This window comes from Lycorma delicatula, chromosome 7, assembly GCF_047948215.1.
Source record: "Lycorma delicatula isolate Av1 chromosome 7, ASM4794821v1, whole genome shotgun sequence".
Classification (NCBI taxonomy): domain Eukaryota; kingdom Metazoa; phylum Arthropoda; class Insecta; order Hemiptera; family Fulgoridae; genus Lycorma; species Lycorma delicatula.
The window spans coordinates 89,116,148-89,139,220 of record NC_134461.1 but is presented as its reverse complement, the minus strand read 5'-3'; the positions used below and the strand labels follow the sequence as shown (position 1 = coordinate 89,139,220).

The following is a 23,073-nucleotide window of genomic DNA, read 5'->3' as shown; positions in this document are numbered from 1 at the left end:
CATTAAAGTTTGTGCTTCAACCGACAAATCTCCATTGCTGTATATTTGGTTATGTAGTCATAATTTGCTTATAATTTATCATAAAAATATAAACAGTTTAACTCCTTGTGCATCATATATACAATAACTAATTATTAATTACACGGCCCGAATGAGAAGTGCAGCACCGTAATGGATTATTTATTATTTAACATTTTAATAAATAATTTTTTATCTTAATATAGCCAATGACAGTCCAGATTACATGAAGCTAATGTTAAAATATTTCTTATCAATTAGTTTAAAGGTTCTTAAGATATTTGCTAACATACAAACGTTTATTATACAAAATGTTTATAATATGGTAGACTGGCTTTTCTTTTTCGGATTCTACTTATAAAACTAAACAAAAATATTCTTAGGAAAAATGGCGATTTCCCCTTTGTTCTCCCCCTGTCTGCCATTTTATTATTTCTATATAAAACTTTATTTCCCATGTTCAGATGAAGGAATCACATTAGTATTTGGTAAGCATCTTGGTAATAAAGTTTTAAAAATGATCAAAAAATCAGGAATTATATACCTTCGCAAATTACAAAAAGGCAGCCATGTTTATTTCTCAATCAGTTCTATTTCCATAAATATTAGTTTTATCAAAATTTATGTTATTTGCTAAAATATTAAGCCCTTTATTTTGAAAGAAACAGATATTTTATTTTTTTAAATCAGTTAACAAATAGCTGAGTTATGGCAGAAAATTGATGTAATTTTGTGTCTGTTTTCATGTCCTCCACTTTACATTCAATACGATTAAATATTAATTGCTTTTATTTATTGTTAATTCTGGTATTGTAAATTAGTATCAAATTAAGTAATAATTTTCTCACAATAAGATTTAATATTAAATAATAATAAAAAAATTGATATTAATTATTCACTTTAGAGTGATTTTACACAGCTACTATTACTGTTAATCATGTTAACAATGTAAAAATGAAGCTTCTTTTAGCAGGAATGGTGTTCAAAACTATCACAACCAGCCTATCTGGAGGGACAAGAATCCTCATGGTACCTTCCAAAGTGGCCATCAACAAAGATTTTCCCCGAACATATGGGCAGGTATTTTTAATGACTATCTTTTGGGTTCTGTCATTCTACCAAATCGTTTAAATGGAAAAAATTATCTTGCTCATTTAACCGAAAATCTTCCACATTTTTTGGAAGACATAGGTCTACAATTAAGAGGAAATATGTGGTTTCACCATAATGGAGCTCCAGCACATTTCAGTCAGTTGGTATCAGATTTCCTGTATGAAACTTTCCATGACAAATGAATAGGTTGCAGAGGGCCAGTACCCTGGCATGACTGATCACCTGACTTAAACCCTCTTGATGTCTACCTGTGGGTCTATTTGAAACACATTATTGTTTATTCAACTCATCATTGAGGATCTTCAACAAAGCATCCTAAATGAATTTCAGGAAATTAGGAATACTCCCAGAATTTTTTAACGTTATGACAATCTCTCAGAAAAAGACTGGAAACTTATGTAATTTCTAATGGACACTTTGAACATCTCTGATAACTTTTAACAATTGTTAACTGTTTAAGTATGCCTAATGTTCTACATTAATTAACGTAAGATTATCACAGATAGTTGTTTTATTATTTTTAATTATTAGGTCTATTATTGTGAAAAAAATATTACTTAATTTGATATTAATTTACAATACTAGAATTAAAGATAAACAAAAACAAATCATATTTAATCGAATTGAACGTAAAGTGGAGGACATGAAAAGAGACATAAAATTACATCAACTTTCTGCCATAACTCGGCTATTTGTTAACCGATTTAAAAAAATAAAAGTTCACTTTGTTCAAAATATTTTAGGGCTTAATATTTTAGCAAAAACATAAATTTTGATAAAACTAATATTTACGGAGATATAACGGATCGAAAAATAAACATGACCACCATTCTGTAATTTAGGAAGATATTTAAATCCTAATTTTTTGCTAATTTTAAAACTATTACCAAGACGCTTACCAAATATTAATGTGATTCCTTTATCCGAACTTGAAATATAAATTTTTATATAAAAATAACAAAACGGCGGACAGGGATCGAACGAAGGAGAAATCGCCATTTTTCCTGAGGATAATTTTTGTTTAATTTTACAAATATAATCCGAAAGAGTATAGCCAACCCACCATTTTAGACTCTTTATATAATAATGAGATAATGACCAATTTTTACCAAATATATTATAAACTATAAACAACAAAAACTACCAATAACAGAATGAAGAGATAAAATTACTCATGAATAATTTGTTAATAGAATAATAATATAAAAACAATAATAATAGTAATATATAATAAATATTATTTATATAATATAAATAATATAAAAAGATAGTGGAAATTGTACAAGTGAAAACAGAAATATTTTAGGTATTCTGCATTTAGCCACTCAAACTTTTGAGCGGTTTAATTTTATCAGTGCACTCTATCAATTGTGTAACGAACAAATAATATAAACATTACATTCAACGACCTCTTTCAGTGTCATGTTCTACTAACTTAGTTTATAAAGTAAACAGAGCACCATTTCCCAATTTCATATGAGTACTTCCACATTACAAATTACAAATAAATATTATTTTTAAAAACATAGTAAAATATAAATAATTATCGATATTAAAATATTTTTAACAAACTTTAAACATCTTTCAAAATATATTAAAAATACATTATTAAATGATTTGTTACAATACAAGATTTTGAATATTTTAGTATTTTAATTTTTTAATATAAAGCTGTTTACTGATCCAGTTACAGAATAATATTCTGTCTATTTATTTCGAACTGTTATTTTTTCGAATTATTGCATCAAAAAAGAAGAAAGTTATAACTATTTAAGAATTAATATATTACACAATTAATCTTTTCGTAGATAAATTAATTCATCCAAAATAAATCAATGAATGACATAACTTAAGCGCTATAATTTTGCAGTTCTTATTTCACAATCAATTAATACAAAAAAAAAAATGAAATATTTATTTTATTTATTTTCTAAGTAGTTTTTTAAATCATGAATTTAGAATACGTCACAAATTTCAAAAGTGAAATTCAGCAGACGTATTTGACTTCCTAAATGTTTGATAACTAATTTTCATGAAATAAAAATTAGATTCCTTCAAATTCAAGAAAAGTAAAATGAAATATCGTTTTTTTTTCATTTAATAAGCTTATTTTAATAAATCGTAAAAATAATTACGCTATCCCTAACTAAATATATCACAATAAAATATCATAGCTTTTGCTAAAAGAAATTTTTATGTGACATCTACTTAATTTGTAAAAAAAAAAACTTATAAAAAATAAATTTTCTTTCGTAAGCTTTGTGATTTTGTTATGTTTACATACGCGCTTAGATTGTATAAACAATTTAATATCGTGTGCTCAAATGGATTCTCATGACAGGCTTATTAGAGAAATAAGGAGTTAAATAGTTTTCCATTGCATTCTTCACAAAGCCGAATATTCCGCTGCATATCATTATGTGAGGCTCAGTGAAACTCATCGACATTTAGTCAGCTTTTATATTATTTGATATTAATGTAGTAGGCGAACCACCTCTGTAGTTAGTATTTAATCTTGACCACGTAATATTTCTCTTCTGGAAAGAGACGCTAAGTTTCCTAATACTTTCTCATACTCGCAGGTATGTCCTACATTCTTTATATAAGTGTCGGTAATCATAGTAAACTGATGTACGGAAAGTTTTCCTTTTTAATTCTTGGTTGTAGATCTTTTTTGTTTGAATTTTTCCGATACAGAATGTAATTTAGTATTTTTACTTCTCTTTGAATGATTAAAAAAAGGTTGTATTAATATGAACGTATATCAGATTAGACTAGGATCCTGCGAAGTATACTTGTGCCGTTTTACTGCCGATGAGTTTGAAGCAATAATAACAGTAGAAAACGTTTCGGGTTGTTTTATTTTATCCCCCTATCAGCTCTTTGTTAACCTATAAAATGTTTCTTCTAAAATAGAAATAAACACCGAAGAAAATCTTTTTATTACTTTTTACCTTAATACAAAATTTACAATTCTGTGAAACACAAAACAATTTAAAAATACACCCTAGTAAATACGTCAATTAACCATTTCTCAGTATCTAAACCGTTTTAATAAAACAGTAAGTTCTATACCTGTACCCTTAAAAATAGTTTCCCACAAATTTTTGTAACTTTTTACTGTTTTACTTAAGTGTCATAAAAAGTTTAATTATTTAGTTTATATACATAGTTTTTTAATGAGATTTCATAAATTCCACCTTGATCGGATTAATTTGTAACTCTTACTAGTGTGTAAGGATTAGATTTTTAAAATCCTTTGAGAGTTAATTTTTGTTTAATGAGCACAAAATATTATCACTTTAATTATTTTAATATCTTATACCGTACACAAAATATATTACACATAAATATATAACACAGGTTTAAATTTGTAGAATCTTTTAAAATGTTTAAATGGTTTAATAAAAACATTTTTCTTTAGACAATTAAAAAAATTGACGTATAAATGCTTCAAAAGGGCAAATTTCTGGTTTTTGTTAACCTTGAAAAATGTACCAAAAAACCCAGTTTTTTGCCTCTAACTGAGGTTCCAATCAACCGATCCTATTGAAAATCAATAGAGTTCTATAGCTACTAAGTTTACATTAGGATAATGTAAACCTGGAGGACATGAAACTTGGTAGGACAAGTTTCATCCAAATAGGTTAACAATTGCGCCCAACAGAGCGAAAAAATCTGATAATGTATCCAAAAACCCTGTTTTTTAGCTCTACTCCGATTTCTTTGAATCGATTCACTTGAAAATCCATAGAACTCTTTTGCCAATAGGTTTACATTATTCCACCAAGTTTTATCAAAATCAGTTAAGATTTGCGTCGTCCCGTAGAGTGGACGAAAAGATCTTATACATTGCAGAATCATGTTCAGCAGAATACAAAAATAAATAAAGGTTGGTCCCCCTTTCATTCCGACAACCCCTTTATGAAATCTGACAGGTGAAATAGAAATTTCTACAGATTCTTTGAAAATCCATTAAAAATAATTCTAAAAATGTATCTTAAAAAAAAAATAAAAATAAAAATTGTATCTCTAAATATCTTAAAGTTAATATTATTGCTTAAGTATTGTATAAAGTTTCTCAGTTAGGATATCAAAATTTAATCAAACATTTTATTTTTAGTGGCATATAACTTAGTATATATTAATATTTATTTAAACATTACCTACGACATTATAAATATAAGTATACTATGACATTATAAGTATTTTGTATGCTTCACTAAATAGGCTTTTATAGAACAATTAATAAGCATCAAACCAGTCTTATCTCTTAATTTATTTTTAAGAAAATAAAAGGAAATTTAAAAAAAAGCGTCCAGTAGAACGAAAAAAGCTAAAAATGTACCCAAAAACCCTGTTTTTTTTTTGTCTCTAACTCCGTTTCCTGTCAACCGATTCTCTTGAAAATCAATAGGACTCTATTTCCAATTCATTTACATCACTCCACCAAATCTCGTCAAAATCGGTTAAGATTTGCGTCTGGTAGAGCGGACAAAAAATCTTATGTATATATATATATATATATATATGTTTAAACATGACCAGGCACAGTAGCGATTTCCAAATTCTTTGACAATCCGTTAAAAAGGATAAATTTTTTTAAACTTACAAAAACAGATGGAGGGATTTCAAATGTAAAGGTCTCTTTATATTCTGAGAACGTTATCATAAGTTTTTTCCAGTCAGTTAGAAAGAAAAACAAATCCATTCTAATTTACTTGATTTATTTTGTATTCTACTTGCTTTACATTTACATTTTCTAAATTATTTACATAAAAATATACTAATAAAAATAATTAAATAAGCTTAATTTATAAACGTAAACAAAACTACAACCAATGTAAACAAAATATCTTTTGTACCGATTTAAATTTACGCCTAATTTATACTATGCGGGCATTTATAAAACAGAAATGTTTAAACGGTGGCTGCTTTTTTCCAGCTTCACCATTAAACAAGTGCGTTTAATTAGCTTACCGATGCGGGCTAAATTAAAATTACACGAAAAAAATAATAAAATTAAAAAATATTATAACTATAACCCTCGTCGAAATATTAACAACGAGTAAGTAATTATGTTCTCCTATACCACAGAACAACAACGGCATACGGTTACAAATTGCACGTAAAAGGGGGTTGTGGAAGGAGGAAGTTGTCCCTTCTCTTTTAGATCCTCATACTCCCATCGTTAATCTGATTCTGCTAAATCAGCTTTTCACGCTTTGCTCTCCGAATTAAATAAGGATTAACTAAAGGCCTATTATATACAGGTTTATTACATGTAGTTAAATTAACACGACACAGAGTTAAAATTCAGGAATAAATGGAATTGATTTTTGATTAAAAATAAAAAATAAAAATAAAAACGTTTAATACGATTTTATAACAGAAAGTTTTCTCTTTTCGTTTTATATCGTTCTTTCTTTCTTTATGTGTGTTTGTTTTTGTGTTCGCGCATTTGTAATATAAACAGTAAAAATGAGTAATCTCCGAAATAACATTTTTTCTTCCCATCATTGTTTCCGGACTGAAAACAAATTAAGACTGCTTTAAAAAAAAATGTCACCATAAAATTTAAATTATTCGTTGTAATAAGGTGAAATCTTAGTTACAAAGAGAATTTTATTAAATGAGATACTTAAATATTATTTCGTTTAGTTTTTAATGCTGCAAACCGAAGATTTACGGCGATTGATACGATTTAAATAACGTACCAAATTCTAAAAATAGCAAACTCTCATGTCAGGCTTATTAGAAAAATGAATTAAATGATTTCCCATTGCATTCTTTATAAAGCCGAATATTTTGTTGTGCATCAGGATAGAAACGCAAGAATGGCGGGAGTTTCAATATTTCTTTCTACAGATCGCAGAGCCTGGACAATGTCCCTTGCTGCTGCATCTTTCTATTATCGGGCGGATTTCACGGGTTATTTAGTGGCGGTTATAAATTTTAAGTTTTATTTATGGACGGATTTGTTAATTTGCGTTCCTATCCGTATGGAAGAGCGTGAAATTTATTTACCGGGGCTGACCGTGTCAGACTAAGCTTTTGAGCTTAGTACTCCCAGCGTGATTTCCCTTCAGTCCATCCGCCGAAGTCCTTTCGGTAGTAGCACGTTATGGGCTAGCAGGAATACGCCTACCGGGGCCCTAGTTATTTGGAGAGAGCAATGCGTCCCCTTCTCCGAAGGAAGTCGCACATGCTGACTGAATTAAATTGCGGTCTCTTCGTGCGACGGTGCGGTGTGTTGTTTAAGTTCTTATAGTTTTAACAAAATTTAACTGTGAAAACAGTCACTTTCGCGACCGGAATTTTCGCGCGGTTTTCATTTGTAGGTTACGCGATATAGATGTTCCTAATCCTGGTTTGTCATTTTTTGGCTCCCGCAGCGCCTTTTCACGGTGGTTCGTCTAATACGGCACGAGGCCGTTTTCTTGTATCCTGTGGAGTAGGGTCCTCTCGGTAGATGTCCCGGAGATGGCCGTGTTCGGTCACGGCCGCTCTCCCGAACAGTCTGCGTGCCTGCGCCACCCCCACCTCGGTTAAGGTGTGTAGTCCCGCATCGTGGCGAAGAGTGGCGTTTCTGACGAACCACGGTGCTCCAAATATCGTCCGCAACGCTATGTTTTGGACGGCTTCTAATTTCTTTTGAAGCGTGAAGTTCAACAAAGCTCCCCGTGCCGGGTAAGCATATGTTAGAATCGGCAGGACGTATAGCCGAAAAATGAGTAGTTTGGTCACCAGTGGATATGGGCTGACACTGTTCAGTACTGAATATAGTGAGGCCCTGACGGCCTTTGCCCTTTGGGTCATACATTGTGCATCATTATGTTAGGCTTAGCGAGACTCATTGACATTTAGTCCTACGCGTTAATTCTTTACGTATTCATTACAAGGGTTGGTTATCCAATGAATAATATTAACTCTGATTTAATGATTTTTGTCTCGGTTATTTTATACATCCAAGTACATCAGAGTAAGAAGAAAGACTGAGGCAAACAAGAAAAAAATAAAATTAATATACTGTTTGTCAATGTTATCCTTCAGCAGATAACATCTGAGCAAAATAACACTTCAGATGCCTTTGCCTCTACTGATATCTAGCGAATAGAGGAATAGGTTAGCGAAGACGATCTGAGTAAAATGTAACTGAAACTAAAGATAGGAAAAGCCATAAAATATTCTCGGTCGCTGTGTGTGAAGAAATTTTATTCTGTAACAATATTTTTTTTACAATATCTCAAATGGCATTTTTAATTCATTTTCAAATAGATATATTTAATATCAACAAAACAACATTTAAAAAAAATAATTCACGCATATGATAAACAATATGATGAACATTACGGTGTGTAATTTTATGTTAAATCATTTTCATAACGCTAAGCGTAACCATATTTATTCCTTTAATATGTCACCATTTCTCACCGATTATATTTCATCTCTTTGTAGGGAAATTGCGCTAGGTTAAATTTGATGGACTGTACCTCTTTGAGTGGCTTAACAATGTCATTATATGCCCTGCCTCAACTGGCTAGAACAGAACTGTATCATGTTATCCATTTTGTATTTATAATTAGAAATAATAGCATTATTAATTCCTCTTCCAGGTCAAACATCTTATATTCTAATTTAAAAAGAATAATTTCGTGTAAAGAAATTTATTGAAATCCGTACATCTATGCTTTTTAAAAATAACGTTAATAACAAATATAAGTAAACCCCATAAAGTACAAGAGAAGAAAATCTCGAAGAGAATTATTTTATATCAATTAAAGAAGATAAATTCATAATAAAAATAATAGCACATGCTATTAACGAAAAATCTCAAGATTTAACTTTTAAATGACTGTAAATTAAGGAAGAGGTAAGTTTTATTTATGAAAGAAGGATTTTCATGATATCTAAGATAACCTTAAAAATATCAAATCTTACGGAAAATATTTTAAAAATATATTTTGTGTATAAGTAATATTTTAAAGTTTATTTAAAGATTTATTTAAAATCCGATTTACTTTTAAAAATAAAAACAGATAATATTTTTTTTAACCATGATCAACTGACGTAATTTTAAAAAAAAAGGCTCTTGCACAGTTCTTCACAAGAAGATCAACTTTCCTTTCCAACACCAACACTATTTTGTAGTCGGAATCACTGATTTTCAGAGTACAACGCACCACAAACCAATAGACTCTACACACAAGCATGAAGTTTAAACTAACTCACCACTGTTACTTTAAGCGCGTATAAAAAATACACCAATAAACAGTCAACATAACCTCGAAATCTTTTTCTACCTTAAATTGAGCGTAACTCAAGAACGATTTAACAGATTTTCATTTAATGTTCACATGCATAACTTCAAATACACTATTACAGCATACATAAATTTCAATAAAATTGATCTGATAGTTTTAGAGGTTTTCAAACCAGATCCCGTTTCAGTCACGGTTAAAACAATAGGTTTTCATAAGAAAATCATATTTTCATAAATGTCATAATATATTTATATCAGTTAAATTTACATTACGAATTTTATTTGACATTAAAAAGACGCGAAGTAATATTTTCTAAATGATTACAACAGTTTAAGATGATTTTAAGATAACTTAAAATTGGAATACTTTAATAAGATAATGTATGTCTGATATTAGCCGCCCCCTCTACACTCCACGAAGATTTTTCTTTTCTTTAACAAATATTATTAAAATTATTAGATATTACCTTATTCAATATTATAAGATATTAGTAAGTCACAACTGGTCATTCGGTATCTTCCTATGATAAATATATATTGTATGGTAAACGTTTACGCGTATTTCTTAAAACAGTTTAACAATTAGGTTTTCGACAATTATAGCTTATAATAACTCACAAGTTAAAAAAAGACACCTTAGTAATAAATTATAAAATGATAATAAACTTATTAATAAATTGAAATTTTTTTTCTTTTTTTTACTCACGAATAGTTGTCGGCTGAAGACGAGGTACATTTTTATTGCATTTGTTGTTAATATTTACGTTGAAATTATTGTTACAGTTGACCACCGTTTTATTCATATCAAAAGGACTAGATCTATTATTGCGCATTCCTGGTTGTGCATTAATTGTGCTAGGGCAATTTCCATCCCTGAAACTTATAATAATAAAATAAAATAAATTATATGGTCATTTATAATAAAAAAAATAAAGGGATTCTGGAACATATAATAATAGTATAATAAAAATAATATGCAAATTTTAGACACTACAAATACAAACATTAAAACAAAATTGTTAATTTTACAGAAAGGAGGATGCTAATCAAACTTTCGATACTGGAAAAAGTAATTAAAAAAAGTTTTAAGAAAGCTTTTAGGAACTAAATTAAAAAATAATCAAAATATCATACTATAAAATGAAGAGATTTACCAGAAATTTAAAGAAGAAAAATAACTGTCTATATAGCAGTGTTTCTCAACTACCGGTCCGCGAGTTATTGCTACCCGTCCCTGAACAAACTGGCCCAAAAGAAAAAAATAAACTTTAAAAATATGAGAAAAAAATGAACATTAAAAAAATTCATATATTGGCAATATAAAATTTATATATAAATTATTAAGTATCCATTCATTTTAAGTATTAATTAAATAGTGTACATTGACGAATACTGGTGTATGTTTAATTTATTGAATATATTGTATTCTTCGCACAATAGCGAAGTAAGCGTAGGTTATGTTTGGTTAGATGTTGATTCCGTGTATTGACGAATCGTACGTATACCAACATAATCTTTTTTTTTCTGATTCTTCTTTTTAGCCTCCAGGAATTACCGTTCAGATAATATTTCAGAGAATGATATGTATGAGTGTAAATGAAGTGTAGTCTTGTACAATCTCAGTTCGACCATTTCTGAGATGTGTGGTTAATTAAAACCCAATCACCAAAGAACACGGTATCCACGATCTAGTATTCAAATCCTTATAAAAGTAACTGCCTTTACAAGAACTTGAACGCTGGAATTCTCGACTTCCAAATCAGCTGATTTGGGAAGACACGTTCACCACTAACCCGATGGGTTATATCAATATAACCTAACTAAACATAACCCGGGTTCGAATCCCGGTCAGGCATGGCATTTTTCACACACGCTACAAATCATTCATCTCATCCTCTGAAGTAATGCTTAACTGTGGACTCGGAGGTTAAAAAAAAAAAAATAAAAAAAATAACCTGCCGGCCTCCGTGGCGCGAGTGGTAGCGTCTCGACCTTTCATCTGGAGGTCCAGCGTTCGAATCCCGGTCAGGCAAAAAACTAAACATAACCTACGCACGCTACCCTCGTAGTTAAATATTCGAATTAGCATTTTTATTAAAATTATTTTAATAATAACCTCGTTTATTTTTTTACAGGAAACGTTTAAGCCGTATAGTCCTATAGTGGAAAAGGTTCATTAGTTTATTTTTTTATTACTCTTTACGTATGTTCTGAGTATTTAAAAAAAAATTTACTGCAATACAATTTTTTTATATTTTCATTTATTTTATTAAGTTTGATTCCTATTAAACATTAGAATGAAACGTCCAGTAAGTAAGATAAATCGTTTTTAATTTTCCAATTAAAAATATATAAATTCTAATTACAATCGGCGTTCCACTATAACTACACAAGATCCGTCGACAAAGTTTTGATACTTACGGCGGAAGTTTTAAATCAAATACAATTATAAACGTGTGAATAACATTTTATAATTACCACCTAAATTTCCGGTAGAAATTATTTATTGTAATTTTCGATTAAATATTCTCTGTTAGGTGATATAATTAGAAATTTTGTAGAGAAAAGTACGATGTATTATAGGTAATTTTTGATTTTTATGATTTTTTTTGTGTTTTGGTTAGATAAGTTCTTGATTTCAACTTCATATATATGTTGAAGTCAAGTAAGTTAACTGATTTATGGTGTTTATATTCTGTATTTCAGTGACTTATTATTAGTGAAACATTTATGACATTTTTTATTTTATTTTATTAAATTTTTGTATTTAATAATTTTTTTCTGTAGATAATTGATCTTAGACAAATATTAAAACAATAAATAAATAATAAGACTAAAATTATAAAATTAATAAAATAATATTAAATACCTTGAAGTGTCATTCGTACTAGGATATGAATTGCTTTTTGGTCCTAATCCCACTTTAGTTCCGATATGACATCTTATCTCTTTAGATGTAGTAAAATGCGCTCTGTTGTTCCTTTCTGGCCTTAATAATATTATATACAGTTTAGGAAAAAATAGGAAGACTAAAGTGACCATCGCACTTAATGTTACGCACATGCACATCGTTATTATCTGAAAAAATAATAAAAATAAAAACGTCATGTATCATGTTTGTTATATTTATATATATATATATATATATATATATATATATATATATATATGAATAATGAATACATAAACATATATACATAATCATTCAGTTTTTCATCTATAATATGTTGTCCTCATACAAGTTAATCGACTGGATTCAGAGCTTTGTCCAACTGTTTCATTTTATCGTCCGTAATACAGTAGACATCTTCACAGATATTTATTTTTGTCTTCTCTATCAGTTTACGCTATACATTTACTTTTGAAATAAATGAACAACCCGGGTACTTTCGGGTAGTTGAATCAACTACCCGGAAAAAAAATACAGCTTGTTTTAAGTCGTAACAGTTTTCGAAGTATTATAGCAAACTATTTTTTTAAATTTTATTATTTTTTTTTATAGATTAGGAGATGTTTTTATCTCCGAGATTTGGTGAAGGGAAAATCTTATATTTATCTTTCTTTGGTAGAAAGGTGGTTGTAGGTAAAGGGAAGGTCATATCTTTCCGTTGTAAAGAGGTGGTAGAGAGGCAACGATTGTGTTTACTAACTACTCGTATATAAACGGTTATGAATGAAGAGACCAAGTGACTCCCGGTAAAAGGAGTTCCCCCCTTAAAAAAAGGAGTTCCGGGTAAAAGAAGTTCATTATGAGTGCAACGCTATCTCTATATCGCTATATAAAGAGAGCAGATGAGCAATGGTGGGGGGGGGGGTTACTTTATTGCACTAAAGTTGGGAAATTATCCCCAAAAACGAAGGAAATTCTTCAGAAAGTCAACGGAAATAGAATTCAGAAGGCAATGGAAAACCACAAGATCTTAATGGTAATTCCTTGCATTATGGTGCTGTCTTCTTTTGTTAAATGTTCCGAAGTTAAAATAGCTTCTTATTCAGTTATCCATGAGAAACAACAAAGGAAGTTAAAGAACCGATTGTATATAAGAACTTGGAATTTCAGAGTGGAAAATTAGAGAATCTCAAGATGGAAGTGAAAATAAATAAAATGGATATGTTAGGACTGAGTGAAGTAAGATGGGAAGGACAGTGTGAAGTGAGGTGGAAAAGTTTCCATATTCTATTCGAGGAGAAAGGAAGGAAAAAGTGGAGTAACAATAATTATGAAGAATGAAATAGAAAACAGGTGCAGAGTGTATGTTGTATTATTAATAGAATTTACATCGTTAAGGAATTGTTTGATAACCAAAAACAATTTGTTATAGTACAAGTTTATATCCCAACATCGAATTATGAAGAGGAGGATATTGAAAATGTAATAAAATTAGGAAAGGATTGCTGTAAAATACTGATGGGAAATTGAAATACTGTGGTCGGAGAAAGTGAAGACGGAAATGTGGTAGGAAAATTCAGCTTAGGGATAAGAATGAAAGTGGGAGGAGATTAATAGAATTTTTCCAAGGGGAAAATTAGTTAAAACCAACAATTAGTTCAAAATCATGAAAGGGTATTCCCTGGGGACAAATCACCCTATCAGTTAGATCAAATCTTAGTAGATGAAAGTATAAGAATGCTGTTGAAAAAGCCAATGGATTACCAGTACATATATCAATTATGATTATGTGGTACTTATGATGAAAATGAGAACAGCTTTAAAGAAAGTAGAGAAAGCAAAGATAGTTAAGAAATTGAATGTAGAAAAGTTGGAAAAAATAGAAAAGGAATAGAAAATAGTAAAGGAGGTAACTAAACAGGTTAAAGGACCATAGCCCCATCAATTGCAATTGGTATAAACTGACCCCCAAAATCAATTAAACCATTTAACCCATATGAAGTGCAGAAATCAATTAAAGAAATAAAGAATTAAATATCAACTGGAGTATAAAAACTTCCCATAAAATTTTATAAATGCTTAAAGGAGGAAGGTAAGGAAAAAATAGTTGAAATGTGTTATAGGATATGTAGTATGGAATAATGTGCTGAAGATATTTTTGAAAAGAGTAATGATACCATATTCTAGGAAAACTAGTACAAAAAAATGTACGGAACAGAAGAATAAGTTTAAAATATTTTTAAGAGTACTAAAACGGAGGTTGGTAAAAATAATGGAAGAGAATGCAGGAGTGGAAGGCTGACTTTAGAAAAGGAAAAGGAAGACAAGATTTCATCGGTCTACTAAGGATTTTTTATAATAGTTTTACCATTTCGGAAATAATTTTTTCCTCAAATAGATCATCTATTTGGTATGGTTTTCAACCTTACAGATAAAATAATTTTTTTACGTCTTAGAAGCGTTCTAAGTTGTATTAAAAAAATATTATTCTTTGTTACCCAGTTTAATATTACCTCAAAGAAACTAAATACACTGTTACGGAAATAAGATAACTGTAACTAACCATATTATATTAAGGGGAAGGAATCCAACAACTAAAGACGTATGGCCGCAACAAATTAAAAAAATCTGGTAAATATTGTATGACTCTCCCAGCAACGCCGGTCAATTAATTTTTAAAGAAGTGATCCCTTAAAAGAAAAACAGATAAGTGTAACTTTTATGAAAAGAATGAAAGAAAATTGGTTCTCATTTTGAATCCGGAATATTCGTAATATAGGTGCCAAAGCTACTTTAGATTTTTAATAGCGCTTTAAGTAATGAAGAAAAATACAAAAAAAAATTGTTTTAATAATAAGAATTTTAAGAATTGAGCCAAAAACAAAAAAACAAAAATTTATAATTGTTAGAGATGGGAAATAAATTTTAAGAAATATTTTTCTAAAAATATTCATATGTAGATTACGCTTAACAAATTTGCGCAAATTTGTTGCATTACTTTTAATTTGCTTAGCAAATTAAAAATTAATGTTTTCTTTAAATCGAATACCCCCCCTTCAATAGAGGCTAACATAAGAAAAGTAGAATTAAAAAAAATACGTTTTTTCTGGATTTTAGGTCCGGGGTCTATAATTTAAAAAAAAATTGAGACATTTCTTGATAGATCTATTATATGAGAATATGAAGTATAAACTTTCAAAAACTTTTTGAAAACTATTTAAACTGATGAGATGTAGATCAAAAGAACAAAAACATGTATTAAAATTTTAAAAGTGATTTTTTGAAAAAAAAAAATGATTTCAGATTATTTATAAATGCGTTGTGGGTAAAAGTTTTTCTTTGTTAAAGATTTCTTTATAATGTCTCTGAAGAAAATCGAAATTGATTTTTCCCTTATACCTTCTTAAACAATTAAAAAAAAATGATCAATGCCCGATGTAGAGAAATATTTGAGCCAAATTTGAAGAAAATCGATTTCGTTAATCCTGAGATATAAGGTCAAAAAAAGTGTGGCAAATATACGAGGTCTGTTCAGAAAATAACCGAACTTAATTTTTTTAATATTTATTATTAATTTTACCGATTATTGGTCCTTGTCCCCTTAAATTAATCTCCTTCCCTATTCACACATTTTTCTCAGCAGTGTTTCCAATTCGCAAAACAGCCCTGGATAGCTTCATTTGAAATGGCCTTAAAGGAATGAGATAAATTTGCTTTAATGTTATCAATAGTCTCAAAACGGTGTCTTTTCAGATTTTAATTTTGGAAATAAGAAAAAATCGCAAGGAGCTAGGTTTGTCGAGTAGGGAAGCTGAGGGAGGACAGTTATCTAATTTTTGGCACAAAACTGACGAATTGACAAAGCTGAGTGGTTCAGGCACATTGTCGTGATTGAAGCTGCCTCGCCATAATTCTAGTCTCTTTTTGCAGACTTTTTCACGTAACCGTTGTAAAACGTCTTGATAGTACGCACGGTTCACTGTTTCATCTTGAGGTAGGAATTCAAAATGCTCAATACCATTAAAATCGAAAAAAAACAGAGAGGATCACTTTGACAATGGAACGAGACTGACATGCTTTCTTGGGGCGTTAAGACTTTCCCAATCTATTGTGATGATTGAACTTTTGTTTCAATATCGTAGCCGTAAACCCAGTTTTCGTCTCGCGTTGTGATCCTTTGAATGAATGTTTCATCGTCATCGGCTTGTTCAAGAAGTTGCCGACAAACGTCCACTGTAGATGTTCTTTTTGCTGTTCGGTCATCAAACGAGGAACAAACTTTGCTGGAATTCGATGAATATTCAGTATTTCAGTCAAAATGTAACGGCATGATCCAATCGAGATGCTAACCTCTTCTGCAAGTTTTCTGACAGTCAATCGGCAATTTGCACGCACCAGATAGTTGATTTTCTGAACGTGGGTCATCAGTCAAAGGCCTTCCTGGTCAAGGATCATCTCTAATTGACTGATGACCACTTTAAATCGTGAAAACCATTCGTAAAATTGCGTACGACCCAGAGCATCATCTCCGTATGCTTGTTTCAAACGTTGAAACGTTTCTGTGAAAGTTTTCCCCAGTTTCACTCAAAATTTTACGAAGTATCGTGCTCCCGAAAATCACACATTACAAAAATTGCTACTAACACTTAAAGCATGTAGCACTCAAATGACAATAACACGAAAACTAAATGAAATATCAACAATCCAAGATATGTGGTTACAAAGGAGGTTATGCGGAACACAATGCTGCCAACCGCACATCACTAAATATCTCCATTGGCGCGTAATTAAAAATTTTCTGTTATTTTCTGAACAGAATCGTAGGTAGTACATATTTTCTTTGATCTAGATGAATTGGTTGGACTTTAAAACTTAACGATTTGAAAAAAAATCCGAGGAGATTCCAAACAGTGCGGCACACATACGTACGCATAAAAATACATACATATATATGGTTTTTGGTCTAGATAAACTAGGTGGACTCTAAAACATAAAGATTTGCAAAAAACCCGATGTCCCATTTTTTACACGATCACCATATTTCCCATTTAATATAATTATTCTAGCTAAATTCACCGGGAAAGTAAAATTCTAATAATCTTTTAAATTAGTTTTTATTGTTATAATATTTTATTCTAATAAATTGAATATATGGATAATGAATTGCTCTTTGCTTCAGCGGTTTTATTTTTTTATTAACCTGTTCATTCTGCGCCAATGTTTGTGCGTGTCATCGGCCCAGAAGCTGGTTCAAAATATAAAGCCGTATCACCAATCAGCTATTAGGTAATACAAAACGTAGTCATTTGCGCCAAGTAAAGAAACAGTGGTAATAATGATCAGTTACTTTCCATTTAAATAGAATGTACTCATACAATCTGAACTAATTCAACAATTAAATTTTTGTACATCACTTTCTTTTTTGTAAAATTGATAATTCAAATTTTATAAAGATTTAAGAAAATACATTTTTCCGCTGATTCTATTCTTGCAGAGTACATATGAGGATTTTATAATTATTATTATTATCGTAATACTACAAATATTTACATATTTAAATAATACAGTTGTTAATATTAACAAATATATTTCTATTTACTATTCGAAACATTAACGGAAGTTCTTTTGAATAATTGATGGGTATTTGCAACCAATTCGTTATTTATTCTAGAGTCTATATCAGCCAACATGTAACCTACAAGACTTAAATATTCGACTTTCACAGTATACCAACCCGTTCACCGACCATCATCGTTTGTATCTATGTAAATATGCTAGCGAATTTGTTGTCGCGGTATTATATGCCTTAAGGAGCTCAGGTAAGCCGGCATTTTCTTCAACGCTCCTTATAATACAGGTTACGTACGTAGAGTTAGAATGGCACCTGCAGCAGAGCAGATTTACAACAACATTCTACCTCTTTAAACCCCTTGACCCCCTCTCTGTTATATTTGCATCTGAATCGTTTGAATATGAATAAGGCATCTCATCTTAATAACAGAAGGAGTATGAGAGAATGAGATGCGATTATAAGCTGAGGAAATAATTATATTCAAAAACCAAATGAATAAGAATGGGAATTGTAAAGTTTAAAGTTTAAATGGTGGTGAGCTTAATGTTAAATTCTTAACACAAAGTAAGAAGTAGTCCATTTAATAATAAATATTGTAGTCGACACACGTATAAGCTATTATCTTATACGAATGGAACTTTAGTGTTAAATGGTTAAATTTCTCCTCATACTACATAAAATAAAATGTATTTTAACTATCAAAATAATAAATGTATGAAATGTGTTTATATTTTCAAAACTTTGAAGTATTACGTAAGTCTACCTACGGAAAGGTCTTTTAATATGAAATTTAAAATCAAACGGCGTAAAATTATAGCTAAAAATGATTCTCAAAAAAAAATTTGACTATAGTTAAAAAGAATACAGCCTTTTAATTATTAAAAGTTAAAAACATACTACTACTATCTGAAATCTAAGTTGAATATTTAGTTAAGTAAACTTTATAAATAAAAAATCCCTTTCGGCACGCCGGAAGGCGGAGGTAGATTTCACCGGTGCTAAGTTGGGGAAAAAAAAGATTTCCACCTTAAACTTAAAAAAACTTCAAATTTACTCAAAACGACAATTGTTAAATGTGAAAAAAAGTTTCACATGTTTAGCATACGACAAGCCCCATCTTCTTACAATTCCAGAAACATTTTGGTCATCCCTTTCCGTAAGGGTTGGTCATATCAAAACCTTTTCAGACAAAAGTTTTAGGTAATGTTTATAGGAGTAACGACCACTTTAAACCGATTCGATACTGTACCTATTAAGGGAAGTATGATTTTTTTGTCTTCAAAACTCCATTTTTTCCATCCTCTGGGCCAATGGCTGGTGATATCAAAAAACTTTACTTAGATACGTTTTAGGTCCTTATCCAAAGAATAGTAGGAACTTTAAACGAATTCGATATTTTATTTAATAAGAAAGTTATTTTATTTTTTGGAAAAAGCCCCCCATTTCCACCACCGATTTTGGCCGGTGGTGGAAATGGTCCCATTTTGGCAGTTAACGAATTCAACCGAGATTTTGGGACGAGTTATAATTGTAGGAACAATTTGAAAGTGATTGGCGCAAAATTACAGCAATTATCGTGTCCACAAGAAGTGAAATATATATATATATATATATATATATATATATATATATTATATATAAACTTTTGAGCTGACAGTGGTTTTGGTCTGGGGGATATGAAAGACGAAGATATGTCGAAATTTTCCCAAATCGAATCATGGTACCCATTACAATAGGTAGCTTTCTTATGAAATCTACCTAAAACGTACAATAAAAATAAAAGGTTGTATTGGAGAAGGTCGCGGCTGCATTACTACGGAACCTGAAAATATTTACATTTATCTAATAGGACAACAATAATAATTTATTGTTGTACTTTTATTTATGCACGTTTAATTTATTATCGTTTTCATGCTTTATTAGTCCTAATTTAATATTATGTAATTACTATTAATAATTCAATAAAAACAAGAATTTTAATTTACGTATATTTTTAAATTAAAAAAATACTCTATAAAACTAAACTATAAAAAATTAAACTAGTGCTTGAATGTACATATGTTGTATCCAGTAATTACACTAAATTAGATGTACAATTATTATTGTAAAAATTCTTTTTTTACAATATTTAGAATTTTCAAATTCTTCTTCTTTTTGCACGATTGTTAATATTGTTGATTGTACTATTATTATTATTAATTACTTGAAATTTGCATTATAAGTCCAGTTCTTGTACAAGTTCACCATCTTCTCTGTCTTCATCGGAAACATTCACTTTCACTACCACTGTCTAGATATATGATAAATTTATCCGTCATTTCTCAGTTAGCGGTTCCATCTTCTTATACTCACTCAGTTTCATCTTTTTTTACATGTTAGCAATCTGGTTTCCAATCAATCATCCATTCATTCATTCATTTTTTCCTCAGCTAATTTTTAAATATCATATTAAAAATGTTGTGTTATTACTACCAACATATCCTTTTACAGCCGACCATACCATCTCGATCAGATTTAATTCGAGATGGTAAGGTGGAAGTCGCAGAACCTGATCCCGTGTGTTTCTAATAGTTCATAAAAATGGTACTTTATTTTTGAATTACTGTGTAATTTAACAATGTCATACAATTGGGGTTTTAACATTGCTTTATTAAACGGAATATTGTTCTTTTCTAACCAATTAATCATGCCACGTTTTCTACATTTTGAACTCGGAGGCTTCTCTTAAAGGGAATTATGGTGTGACGCATTATCAATAACAACCACTGACTGGAAGGGAAGACCAGGGATTAATTTTTCAGATGATCAGTTCATGAAATTATTGTTGTTGACGCTGTTGTGATAGTCACCGATTTTTAAACTCGTTTTCTAAGTTAACATAGCGTACGGAATGAACCCCATTTCTCCTTCAGCATGGATTATGATTAACTGATCATCTTCATTAATCACCACTTTTAATCTTGCACCACTGTCATCCGACCGCGGTTTTTTCGTCGGATCAGATGTTAAAATATACGATTCGTCCAAATGAACAATTGAAGAATTTTCTTTTCTGCAATAGGTCATTTTTCTTAAATATTCTATCCTCTTACATTGGATGTCTTCTTTCTCACTCAAAAGTTTCCTATTATTTATAACTTTTACACCACTTAAACTCTTACAGGATAGCTGTTATTGTAGTTTAGAACTTTTAAACTGGATACTTTTTTGAAGTTTTTCAAGTAATTTATTTAAAGTAGTCAGTTTATAGTTCTTTCTTCATAAAATCGATATATTGTTAACTATTTCACAAGCTTGATTAAACAGCTTTTTATTCTTAACTACCGATTTAAATTATTGCACAATACAACCTGACATACTAATTACTATACGAAAAACGTGAATACTGATTTTTAAAAGTGTTATAACTGGTTATTCGTAATTCATACTGAAATTTCAATTATTAAATTATATACTAATTATGTTTTACTAATTTTTCCCATCCCGTGGTGAAATTGTAGCGTCTATGCCTTAAATCTGAAGGTTCTGGGTTCGAGTCCCAGCCTGTAGGGCAAGTTTTCATGAGCTTCCAAAAAATAATTTATCATTATTATCAATCGGCAACTATTACGGATCTTCTGCAGTAGATGCCCTAAAATGTTTAAAATATAAATTGAAATTACTGTTTGGTACTTATGTTTCTTGTGTATTGATAAACAATACTGTTATACATTTTGATTAAAATTATTAAAATCAATACAAGATAGCTGTGAATTAAAGAAAAGTGTTCTTCACAACAAAGTACAATGTAGGCTACCATCTGCCGAAATAACGAGTTTCCGGGGGCATATGTAAGGAGGATAAATGTGTTTTTTATATGTCGTTCCAAACCGAACAGCAGAAACGTTAGAAGATTGTATCCTGGTACCTATACTATCAGGAACAACAACAATATCAAACTGCTAGAAATTCTATTCGAATTTCAGAAGAATTCACAACTCTGTCAACCATAGTGAAAATTTGATGGACACTGTTTCCGGGGCTCATAAGCAAAAAGTAGAAGGTTTGTGGGCGTCAGTTAAACGCAGAAATAACTGTGAATGTAGAACGTCCAAATCCTCTGCCATTATAAATACCTTTGGAGAAGCCGCCATAAGGGACGACTTGTTCGACCAGAACAAGTTGATCGAAGATGATCAGACATCATCTCCGATCGGACAGTTGCATCGGAAACGATGTGGATAGAAACTATTTGGTAGCAAATCTTTGATTTTTCTTTTGAAGCTCTGAGCCCCTCTACTCGATAAGCTAGGTCGATTTTGGAAAATTTTAATTTTTTTTTTAGAGATATTGAATGTATAAACTATTTTGGTACTAAGTTTGAAGTTTAGGAAATCCAAAAATTTCTTATTAGTTCATTTATTTTTTCGTTATGTATTTTTGTTACAGTTATTGTGGAATTGGGCAAATACAAAGAACGTAGTCATTTTTTTAAATTAGTAAAAATTGAATTAGTTTTAAATTGAATTAGGTATGCGGTAAAGTATAATACTACCTTACAAAACAATTCAAATGTCTCAGACTGCCATATTAAAAAGGATGTAAAGTAAGGACAAAATGCCAACAGCCAAAGAAGACAAGTAGTTTATAAACCAGTTCCCATAGATTACTAAAATTAAAGAACGCTGTGTGCAGTTTCACTGTATCTGTATCTTACTGCCATTTATTAGTGACGCGTCACGAATGAAAAATTTATATTTACGGTGTTATAATTTACAAACCAAGGGATTGAAAATATAAAATCTTATTTCACATTAAAACTTGTTATTTTCTGTTTTAATTTTACAATATTTTATTTAATGAAAAGCTGTAAGAATCACGAAAAATATCGAATAAAAACTACTCTTTTTTTACTTCTTTTACAGGTTTTAAAATTTCAAATTACCGTTATTTTATTAAGATTACATAAAAAATAAATTAGTGTTTGTTTTTCTTAACTGAAACCAGTTTATAAACTATGTAAAAACTAAATAAGTAAACTATATTGTCCGTGTACACAATTTTTTAATTATTGTTTAAGTATTTATAAATCAATCTCTGATAGTCAAATTCAATATAGAGTTCACATTTTTAAATATTGCTATTTCAATTCTCAGTAAAACTGGACAATTTTTTTAAACGGTTGTAGAAAAATAGTGAGATCTTTACTGTATTCCGTGCTCCCTATAACGTTAACGC

At 30.0% G+C, this 23,073-nt stretch overlaps 1 protein-coding gene across 1 annotated transcript in view; it reads right to left on the bottom strand.

Moving 5' to 3' along the window:
* LOC142328065 (metabotropic glutamate receptor 1-like) overlaps nucleotides 1-23,073 on the bottom strand; it is a 589,241-nt gene that overhangs the window by 196,676 nt on the left and 369,492 nt on the right. Inside the window, exons 12-13 of the mRNA XM_075371535.1 lie at nucleotides 12,264-12,472; nucleotides 10,101-10,273 (exon numbers count right to left, since the gene is read on the bottom strand). Of these exons, the coding sequence (XP_075227650.1) occupies nucleotides 10,101-10,273; nucleotides 12,264-12,472 (382 nt within the window). The remainder of the gene's footprint in view (nucleotides 1-10,100; nucleotides 10,274-12,263; nucleotides 12,473-23,073) is intronic.